Raw genomic sequence first — 11,901 nt, forward strand, 5'->3', positions numbered from 1 at the left:
GCACATTAAAAGCTCCATTACAAGGCAGGAGGCGTTACCAAAGGAAGACATTAACATCACAATGCCAAGCACAACGGCTAGAATCCAGAGCAACATATATAAAGCTCCCTACATTGCCACCACAAGGTACACAAAAAAACACATAGATACTCTAAAACAATACCGATTGCCATTTTACTGTTTTATTTCATTTTACAATATATTCTCCCGTTCTGACTTTGGCATCGGAGACGCTGTGACAGGCACCACACTGGTGACCATCGTTACGGAAGCAGTCTCGTCAACTTCACAGGTATCCAGGCAAGGATTTGGGTCCATCTGGGAACATTCGATTCAACTAACGAAGTCGCGCTTCATCAATATATATATATATATATATATATATATATATATAAATTTCAAAATTTTGGGCCCCCACCCTTGAACATAGCTCCGCCCAGTAATATTCCCTACAATAACAATCAAATATATACCTCAAAATTTTCTTTTTGGGTAATTATAGGTTTATATTGCATTAGCAATATCAATTTTACATTATAGACTAAACAAATGTGTATAATGTTATACACATTTGTTTAGTGTACAATATAAATTAAGAATTTTTCTTTCCTTTTATTTGAGGATGAGATTTGAATCACCGAGTACCTCAACCATTATGCCCTACAGTATCAAGGCAATGCCCACGGCCATAATTGGATGCCTGACTTTTACGTCCTAGGATAATTTCAATAGCCACCGTATCAGTTTTTAACAATTTATTAGTTAATCACTACCAATTTCTGGGACTTGACACTCTAGTGGGCAACTTTAAAAAATAAAAATAAATAAAATTCACGGCAATTTCATAAAAGGTTTCTACAACTCATAGAAAAGTTTAGTTTCGTTCTTATCCAAAGTTATTTGTTTCTTTTTTCTAGTTGACAGATGCATTGTTCTCATCATGGCCGCCACATTAAAAAGTGTTGGTGCAGGTGTGTATTCCAAATACTTTGTCTATTGTTTCCCACATTGGTTTGGAGTAAGCTCCATATTGTCTCGTGCTTTATCCATATCATGCTCTTAGCTCCACCTTGTCTCGTGCTTGTGAGGTTAAGATTTTTTCTTTTTCTCTTTTTCCAGCCCATTGAACATTAATGAGCCATCAGTGACTGTTGGATCAACACCCATTGGAGTTTTTTTTTTTTTTTTTTTTTTTTTTTTTAAGATAATTACAACATGCTGCTAATCCTGTAACTTGAACCTTTCCTAAAAGTGTTATCTTCTCACCCTTATACTTTCTCGTGGGCAATTGAAGTTTTGCTCAATTGTGATTAAGGAAAGGCATTAAAAGGTTGTTCTTGAACCTCCATAAGTGGAAGTGTGTCCATTGCAAAGGTCTATAATCTGATCTTGGGGTATTGTTTGGCTAAGAGAACTAATCGCATCGATGTTTATTACGAATGACATGAATCAACCTTAGCCAATATATGTGATGGTAAAAATAAGTTACTATAAATTATTGGATTACAGTGAAATAATATAATGGGAAAAAAGTTTAAAAAGATTAAATGGAAGCTTAGGGCCTGTTTAGTCTATCATCTCAAACTCATATTTTTTACATTTTAAACAACATTACACATATTTTCACACACTTTTTCATCCACGCGTATTCAAAAAACTACAAACAACCTTTCTCAAACTACTCTACCAAACACCCCCTTAAAGTGCCACATGGCAGGACCTCATGCATTCCTACATGAGGTCTAAACAAAATGTTTTCTCCAAATATTTAGCTAAAATTATTTGAATATATTTGCTTTCTTGGATTCTAATTATTTTTATATATAAAAATTTATTTGTGAACTCTTACAAAATTTTCATTATTTTTATTTTTATTTTGTTGAAAATAGATGTACTTTTTTTTTTGAGAACCCGAAAATACATATACTTATGTAATTCCCATATATTTGCACGGGTTTAGAAGCAAATATATATAAAAGCAGAGACCTCATGTGGGAATGCATGAGATCCTGCCATGTGGCACTCTAAGCTTCCATTTAGTCTTTCTAACCTCTTTTCCCATTAAATTATTTAACTGTAACTCAATAATTTATAGGAATATATTTTTACCATCACATATATGGGCTGAGGTTGATTCATGTCATAAACCTTGATGCGACTAGTTATATATATATATATATATATATATATATATATATATATATATATATATTGTAGGGACATGATTCTCAAACGGCCCAACAAGGACGTTGGGCCCGCACGTGAAGGATCCCTCACAATAAGATTTGTAGAGAGTGGGCTTGAAAGGCTAACGTTTGGTCACAGGGCGTTGGGCCAGACCGGACTTTAGGGAAACTCAGGTAAGAAAAGGCTTCAGCCTGGATATCCAAGCCTTACAGCTTTGTAACTTGAGGGATTGGACTCCTCGGATCATGTCCGAATAGCACTAATGCCTTTCTCCGGTTACCCGGCGGTGGGTTTTTCGTGGTGGTGTACATATATTATCCGGGCGTTCTCATTCCTGGAGTTTTTCCCAGGAAGTGAGATGGGGATCCCCTCCCCTCCCTCTTTATAATTAGTTTACCTTTCCTTTTATACTAGCCTACGTTTGTTGTCCCTCGTCCACGTGTAGGGTCAACTTTTCCAGGACTGATAATTGTCCCGTCAATCTAATCCCAGAATTGTTGGGGATGGTTAATAAAGCCTAAAAATCAGGTTCTGTTAGGTGTAAAGTCTTATCAGTGAAGGGTATTAAGGACAACTTCCCTGAGATATTTTAGATCTTCTTACGGATTTGTTCTTATAGCTCTCTTTTACCCCTTTTGTCAAGGGAGCTTTAGGCTTGCCGAGGACTAAACCGTCCTCGGCTGCATATCTGGGCCATCCTCGGCCTTATACTTTTAAGCTTGGGCCATAACTTTTTTCAGCTTGGGCTTGCGGGCTCCCCACGAGCAAGTGGGCCTAGCCCATAAACTATCGGGCCCCACATATATATATATATATATATATATATATATATTGATGTTCTTTGCATGATTTTATAGCATTGTAAAATTGTTCCTAAACTCTTCTTTATTGTCCGTTCTTGCTTATTATTTGGGATGTTATTTGTTAAATTAAAACTTGTTTTTCACTAAATATTTCCAATAAAAGGAACTATGTTGACAAGTATGAGTATTTTTCCATTACTAATCTCTATGCAAGTCTTTTTTAACACTTTACTTGCTGACCATTAATATAGAAATTGATGATACATAAATTACTTAATAATCATTCATTTAATTATTATGTCTCAATAAATTATATATTTGATTAATTTTACAATGATTAACATAAATATCAGATTCTCATACAAAAATATTTGTAAATAAGAGGCCATTTATAAATTTTATATATATAAAAAAAAAAATCCTAAGAACCTACATATCTTAGACAATCATATACATACTTCAAACTTTTTTTTTTTTTTGGATGAGTTATTTTTTATCAGATGAAAGAAGAGCAGGACGAGATTCGAACCATTGAATACCTCAACCAATATGCCCTACAATAATAGTCAAATATATACCTCAAAATTTTCATTTTTGGTAATTATAGGTTTATATTTATTAGCAATATAAATTTTATATTATAGACTAAAAAAATGTGTATAATGTTGTACACATTTGTTTAGTGTACAATGTAAATTAAGAATTTTTCTTTCTTTTTATTTGAGGATGAGATTCGAATCACTGAATACCTCAACCTATATGCCCTACAATAACAATAACAATCATAATTCATATATATATCAAAATTTTCTTTTTGGGTAATTATATGTTTATATTGTACTAACAATGTAAATTTTAAATTATAAACTAAATAAATGTGTACAATGCTAAGCACATTTGTTTAATTTACAATATAAATTAAGAATTTTCCTTTCTTTTTATTTGAGAATGAGATTTGAATCACCGAATACCTCAACCATTATGCCCTACAGTACAAGGCAATGCCCACGGCCATAATTGGATGCCTGACTTTTACGTCCTTGGATAATTTCAATAGCCACCATATCAGTTTTTAACAATTTATTAGTTAATCACTACCAATTTCTGGTACTTCACTCTCTAGTGGGCAACTTTTATTTTATTTTATTTTAATTTCACAACAATTTCATCGTTTATCACTAGAAGTAGTAAAATAGTACATGGGTTAGTCATGTCAGTTTCTTCTTAGGGTAATTTGACACTATATTATGCTTTGCACCACAGGTGTTTTTTTTTTTTTTTTTTCCTCAAAAAGATCATGTTTTATCCATCCATAATGGTTTAAACTCATGAGTGCCTATTGCATCCCACTCAGAAGATCAATGCCCATATAAATGACAAACTATCGTGTTATATATATCATACATCTAATGGTCCACCAACTATGTGTCTTCATGATTCCATTTCTCCCCCATATAAATTCATATCCACTTAATACCTCCTCCAATCTTCTATAAAACCCTAGACATCTCACACTTGTCTTCACCAAAATTGTTGACAAGAGCCCCCCTTCAACAAGTATCTAATTGTTTCATTTAGCAACCATGCATTCAAACTCAACCACCATTAAAACTTCTTCGGACGGAGTTTGGCAAGGTGATAATCCTTTAAACTATGCCTTCCCGTTGTTAATAGTCCAAACCACCTTAGTCCTCTTTGTCAGTCGCTTCCTTTCCTTTCTCCTCAAACCTCTCCGCCAACCCAAAGTCATTGCCGAAATCATAGTATGTTTTCAAATTAAGATTTCATTTTTCCATTTCATGCATGTTACAATTTTTCCAGAGTTCTTCTATAGATACAAATTTTGTTTTACATTTTGACACAACTTGCATATCGTATTACATCAATTACACATGAAAGCCACTATTGGTACTTGTAAAAATTATAATTTGGTTATTTTTACTTGACATGTGTACTAACTGTGACAAAGTGTGTGCAAAAATGTGCGTTTATAAACTTTTTAATTTTTCAGAGTTCATTTCTAATGAGTTTGCTATTGGTTTCAGGGGGGAATTTTGCTTGGACCCTCCGCACTAGGACGCAACAAGCAATTCGTCCACCTAGTTTTCCCTTCATGGAGCACTCCAATACTGGAATCGGTAGCAAGTATTGGCCTCCTCTTCTTTCTCTTCCTTGTGGGTCTTGAACTCGATTTAAGCTCCATTCGCCGCAGTGGCAAGCGAGCTTTCACAATAGCACTTGCCGGAATTTCCCTCCCATTCCTCTTTGGAGCCGGAATCACATTCCTCCTCCGCAAAGCCATCCACGGCGAAGACATAGTCGGTTACGGCCAACTCCTTATGTTCATGGGTGTAGCTCTCTCCATCACAGCCTTCCCAGTCCTAGCCCGCATATTGGCAGAACTCAAACTCTTAACAACTCAAGTAGGCGAAACTGCCATGGCTGCTGCAGCCTTCAACGACGTAGCTGCATGGATTTTACTTGCCCCAACTGTGGCAATATCTGGAAGTGGACACAAGAGTCCCTTAGTATTCATTTGGATTCTCATCTCCAGTCTTGCCTTTGTTGCTTTCATGTTGTTTCTAATCCGACCAATCATGAACTGGGTCGCGAGAAAGTGTTCCTCGGAGCATGATTTTGTTAACGAAGCCTATATATGTTTGACCTTAGTTGGGGTTATGGTGTCTGGGTTTATGACTGACCTTATTGGTATACATGCAATTTTTGGTGCATTTGTTTTTGGATTAACGATTCCAAAAGGTGGTGATTTTGCTGGGAGAGTGATAAAGAGGATTGAGGATTTTGTGTCGGGTTTGCTTCTTCCACTTTACTTTGCTTCCAGTGGGTTGAAGACAGATGTGGCTAAAATATATGGGGCTGAGGCTTGGGGGCTTTTGGTGCTTGTGATATCCACAGCTTGTGCGGGAAAGATTTTAGGAACATTTCTGGTGGCCATGCTCTGCATGATTCCTGTCAGGGATTCCTTGGCGCTAGGTGTGCTCATGAATACTAAGGGCTTGGTGGAGCTTATTGTTCTCAACATTGGCAAGGAAAAAAAGGTTAGTCAAGTATATATCTATATTTATATTAAGTCATGTTTATTATACACGTTAATGCATACATCTTTACACATACGCTATAAAGCAACTAAAATCATGTCACGATTTCAGTTTTTTTTTTTTTTTTTTTTTTTTTGCGTGCATTAACATAATGTGCAACAAGTTTTTGCTTATATGTATATATTCACACATCTTATATTCTTATATAAACATATAGGGTACAACTAATCTTATATAAACATATAAGTTACAACAACTAATTAGTGCTTAAAGTCTGCACACAATCCTCTATTTTTTAATTCAATGACCTAGTTTAACACACACACACACACATATATATATATATATATATATATATATATATATATCATTGTGTTTGGGCTAAACAAATTTTGGAAAGTGAATGATTCAACTTAAGAAAACAAAGTAAATGAGGAAAAACTTTGAGGTGGTTTTCTTGCCTATCAATATTTTTATAAATAATTCATGAGTTTTTGTACTAATTGTAAAGTACACCTGGGGGAATGAAGAAAACTAATCCAGGTTCTCCCCATTGCAAGGAGAATCAGCTAATGACACAGCGAGTTATGAAGTTCTCTTTTTTGCTCAAGAGTCATAAAGTTCTCGTTAATTGTATTAAAATTGATATACAACAATATATACATTAAGATCTAGCACAAATTTTGCCTGCCACTATCATCTAAAAGTTAATTTACGAGGCCACTTTTGGTACAAGGATTCGATACCACTTGAACCAAATTGTTCAATGGGGGTCACTCAACGAATATACTCACAGATAGCTAGTCAATCATGAAATTGTTCATTGTCATATTAAATAGTAAAAAAAACGAGAAATACAATTTATATTATTAATTTTGCATATGAAGATATACAAAGTGTTCAACTCCATTTTTAAATATTGAATAAATATATACAAATGTAACAACTGTCTCATTATTAAAAGAGTTGGAGATGTACCTTATACACAATTTTTTTTCTATAATGTAATTAACTTTACAATAATTAACATAGAGATCAGATTCTCATACACTTAAAAATATCTGTAAACAGGGGACCTTTTATAAAGTCCAAAAAAATATATACCTCAAACTTTTATTTTTATTTTTGGATGAGTTATTTTTTACCAGATAAAAGAAGAGCAAGATGAGAATATTCCTTGAGGCAATGCCCACGACCATTTTTTTTTTTTTGCTAAATGACAAAGGATGTCTTCAGTGTAAACTCATCGACTCAACGCCACATGATGACGATGGATAAATACCATGTGTACCATCAAGCCACACCCCTACAGTGGTGCCCATGACCATAATTGGATGACTGACTTGTCCGTCCTTGTATAATTTCATAGCCACCATATCAGTTTTTAACAATTTATTAGTTAATCACACTACCAATTATTACCGGAACTTGATGACTCTCTATAGTGGGCAACTTGTTTTTTTATATGTCACCTCAATTTCTTTGTTTATCACTGGAAGTAGTCAATGGAGAATCACGGAATGGTGATTGTTCTGAAAGTCTAATAAAAAAAAATAATTATATGGGTCACGGTCAGTTTCTTTTAGGGTAATTTGACACTATACAAGTATACTGGTCTTTTGAGTGTTATGCATATTATGCTTTGAACCACAGGTTTTAATATGATAATATGTCTAATTCATCCATAATGGTGAATCTCATGAATTTTTTAAAAACTCATCGTATGTTCTTTCTCAGTGGCGCTCCTTGCCATTATTCCAAAAAAAAGGGCTTTTATTTGTTGAGATTTCCTCCATTTTCATATTCATATATTCATCATATATTCATATGTTGTCACTTCCTCTTCCCTCCAAGATGGATTGTATCCTCCCCACTCCCCAAAAGATTCCCTCCATATTCATAGAATATATTCATAATATGATGTGTTTTCTCTTCCCTCCAAGATAGATAGCATTCTCTCTGCCTCCTAAAAAATTTGGGAGATTTTTTTTTAATACATCGATAATTAGGAATGGAAGAAAAATATTACTAACAATCTCCCAATTCAATTAATGTACTCTTCATACTTCAGTATCATGTTTTATAATTATCGATTTTTTATTTTTATTTTTTTCTGTGTAACTTTGCCATATAAATGTAATTTTTTCCGTAAGCGTAGAAGTATAGAATATGTTTATCAAAAAGAAGTATATAGCAATAGCATGTTGAAAATTTGAATTCTGTTTTTCATATCCCCTGCTTTTGTCCCAAGTGGCAAATATCTCTGCTAAAATGGTTTGATTATACAAAGAAGACCGGTGACTACTATAACAAATAGGTAGCTAGGTTCAACTTAAACCGAGACCACACACCAGATGGATAGGCAGAAATGGATGCCTATATGTAATAACAATAATTATAATTTTTTTAACCAAAAAAAAAAAAACTATCTATCAAGAACTATTCAAGTACAAAACCTTATCAATTGATGATTGCAGGATTCATAAACCACTGTCCTTATAATGATTTTCTTTTTTTTTTTTTTTTTTTTTTTTTTTGCCAATAACATACTATTGGTGTGTTAAATCTTATAATTGCTCCACAGGTTCTAAATGACGAGATTTTTGCTATATTAGTCCTCATGGCACTATTTACCACATTCGTGACAACTCCAACAGTCATGGCAATATACAAACCCTTGCGTGGAATTTATTCTCAAACTAATCGCCGACTCCAGCGACAATTGCCTCTCACAGAGAACACACAAGATGAGCTTCGAGTCCTTGCTTGTGTCCATGGACCTGAGAATGTTCCCTCATTCATCAATCTCGTGGAGTCAATTCGTAACCCCAAAAGATCCCCACTCAAACTCTATGTCATGCACCTTGTTGAACTGACTGATCGCTCATCCTCCATCATGATGGTTCAACGTGCTAGAAAGAATGGTTTTCCCTTCATAAACCGCTTCTGCAGAGGTGCAAGTGCAACACCAGACCAAATTGCTGCCGCCTTTGAGGCCTACGGCCAAGTCAACCGTGTCAATATTCGTCACTCAATAGCCATCTCGGCATTGTCCACGATGCAAGAGGACATTTGCCACATAGCACAAGAAAAAAGGGTGGCGATGATCATATTGCCGTTCCACAAACATTGGAGAGGAGAGGGTGAAGAGGCTATGGGGAATGTAAACAATGGCTGGAGAATGGTCAATCAGAGTGTGCTTAAGAGGGCACCATGCTCAGTGGCAGTGTTTGTGGACCGTGGATTCGGTGGTGGGTTAAAGCAGGAGGCAGAACACAGTTCCCCAACACTGAGAAGAGTTTGCATTTTGTTCTTTGGCGGATCTGATGATCGCGAGGCTCTAGAGTTGGGAGGAAGGATGACAGAACATCCAGCAGTTAGTCTAACCATTCTGAGGTTTCTGGAAAAAGCTAAGGATGAGAGTATGAAGCAGAGTCATAGCAGCTCAACTGTTCCAATAAACGATGAGAGAGAGAAGGTGACCTTTTGTTCCTTGTGATATCTTAATTTTAAAGTTTTCTTAACTTTATTGAGGGCTCCAGTGTAGCAAACTTAAAGTTTTTTTTTTTCCAATGCTTGGACCAGGAGATAGATGAGACTACAATGGCCATATGGAGGTGTAATCAATCAGTCAAGTACGAAGAAAAGGTTGTGGACAACATCACAGAAGAGGTGTTAAAATTAGGCCAGAGTAGGGAGTATGAGTTGGTTATTGTGGGAAAGGGACAATTCTCATCAAGCATGGGGGCAGAGTTGCCAGAGAATCAGATCGAGCATGCAGAGTTGGGGCTCATTGGAAACATTTTAGCTTCATCGGACTGTGGCATAGTGCCCTCAGTCCTGGTCATACAACAGGATAAACAATATGCAGATGAGACTGCTACTTCAAGGATGGTCCAGGACAAACATGTAACAACAATTGATGCTTCAATCACAAATAATGAACCGTCTGTGTGATCAAAAAGAATACGGATGCTCTAAATGTAGTTCTTGTTATAAATAAAATAAATAAAAAATAATTTTTTTTAAAAAAATATGCTCATGGTTCTGTGTGATTTGAAAGAATAAGGACACCTGAATGAAGTTCTTTGTAAACAAATTCCAATCCTGCGTGAACTGATTCGGACTCCAAATGGAAGGGAAAATACAGGAATTAGAATCTGGCACATTTGGGGCAAGAATTGAGAAAGTGAACTTGATGGAAGGAGCACCAAAGTCAAAAGAGCATTTATTTTAATTTGGAAGCATGCGCGGATGGTAAATGCATGCTTAGCTGAAACTGTTGACTTGTTTTTCAAAGCAAGCTTGTTGTGTGGCAATCTTGCAGCTTGATGTGCGGCAACTTCCCCCCTATTGATGAAATCCCTGTACCCTATAAAACTAGCACTGTTGTAATGGTGAAAGATTGTATTTTGAATATGAATTTTATGAGCTGGTAATTTGCTCTTCTTTTGTTTGGTGGTGTGGTGCCTAAGGTTTCTAGGCAAATTCTAGGTTGTGAAGCTTAGAATATGTTCTGTTTAAGTCTTTGTTACCCTTTTATCTATATTCTCCTACACGTCCTGCATCAGAACTTAAGTTGACATGGCAACAAGGTTACACAGATTAAAACTATTGGCCAACATAGTTGATGAGAACATTTTAAAGGATGTAATAGTTATGAGCACTCTTTGGCCCAGGACAGAAGACTGTGGAACCGTATATGGCAGTTAAATATACTCCCTACTCGCACAAACTTATGTCGAAGGAAAGTACCATTGAACCCGGCTTGTGCAATATGCCAGCAACATGACGAAACCGTGGCTCACGCTCTATGGGGCTGTCCATTGGCTAGGACTGTATGGGCGCTGGTAAAGGGTAAGTTGCAGAAACGTAGCTCTGAAGTGGAGGACTTCTATATCCTGGTGAGAGAACTGATGGTGGTCCTTACGACAAAAGAATTGGAGGTATGGGCTACAGTATCTTGGTCTATCTGGAATGCACGCAACAGGTACCTGTTTGACAAAAAACAATCTCAACCTTCGGACATTTTGCAAGGAGCGTTGTCTCTATTGCAGGAATACCGGAGACTATGTCAATAGAGGAAAACAAAGTGGGGTAGCAAAAAGTATGGTTGTACACACATGCCCATGCTGGGTATTTTGATTGGATTGGCTATACATGCCTAGCCACGTCCAAATGATGTGATGTAACACAATACTATTGTTTCAATAAAATTCTATCTCTTACTGTCAAAAAAAAAAAAGAATTGATGAGCTATTCCAATTAAATCAAGTATTTGAAATCCAAAATTGAATCTGATAAGAAAAAGAAGCTCGTTCACCTATGTTCAACTATCCTTGAAGGTTTCTACAACTCAGAAAAGCTTTAGTTTCGTTCTTGTCCAAAGTTATTTGTTTCTTTTTTCCAGTTGTCAGATGCATTGTTCTCATCATGGCTGCCATTAAAAAGTGTTGGTGTAGGTGTGTATTCCAAATACTTTCTCTATTGTTCACCTCTGGTAACGCCTTAACATGGTGGCCTAGCTAAAGCAGACTTGGGCTTTATCCATATCATGCTCTTTGCTCAACCTTGTCTCGTGCTTGTGAGGTTGAGATTAATTTTGCTTTCATTCACATTGAACATTAATGAGCCATCAGTGACTGTTGGATCAACCCATTGGATATTAGTTTGCTTGTTTTAAGCTAACTTATTTATTGTTACCAATGGCTTATTTAATGTACCATCTGAACACTTATCATGCTCTCTCTATCTCAAATAGAACGATCGAGCTCCCCCTCTCCACCTTCGCTAAAAGTGTTATCTTCTCACCCTTAAAATTGCTCTCGGCAATTGGGGTTTGGCTCAATTGT

The 11,901-nt window shown here is 35.9% G+C and overlaps 1 protein-coding gene across 1 annotated transcript; it reads left to right on the forward strand.

Annotated features, from left to right (window-relative positions):
• The first annotated feature begins 4,491 nt into the window (after positions 1-4,491).
• On the forward strand, positions 4,492-11,244 carry LOC126691640 (cation/H(+) antiporter 20-like). The gene is made up of 4 exons (XM_050386683.1): positions 4,492-4,753; positions 5,036-6,049; positions 8,634-9,527; positions 9,635-11,244. Exons 1-4 carry the CDS (start codon positions 4,574-4,576, stop codon positions 10,004-10,006), a joined length of 2,460 nt encoding a protein of 819 aa, XP_050242640.1. The 5' UTR covers positions 4,492-4,573; the 3' UTR covers positions 10,007-11,244.
• The last annotated feature ends 657 nt before the right edge of the window (positions 11,245-11,901 follow it).

The sequence above is a fragment of the Quercus robur genome, chromosome 7 (assembly GCF_932294415.1).
Source record: "Quercus robur chromosome 7, dhQueRobu3.1, whole genome shotgun sequence".
NCBI classification, from domain to species: Eukaryota; Viridiplantae; Streptophyta; class Magnoliopsida; order Fagales; family Fagaceae; genus Quercus; species Quercus robur.

Excerpts from the sequence above, each read along its gene's own strand:
- LOC126691640 (XM_050386683.1), top strand. The coding sequence starts at position 4,574 with ATGCATTCAAACTCAACCACCATTAAAACTTCTTCGGACGGAGTTTGG. Across the intron at positions 4,754-5,035 it reads AAGTCATTGCCGAAATCATA|GGGGGAATTTTGCTTGGACC; the intron begins GTATGTTTTCAA and ends TATTGGTTTCAG. Across the intron at positions 9,528-9,634 it reads TAAACGATGAGAGAGAGAAG|GAGATAGATGAGACTACAAT; the intron begins GTGACCTTTTGT and ends TGCTTGGACCAG.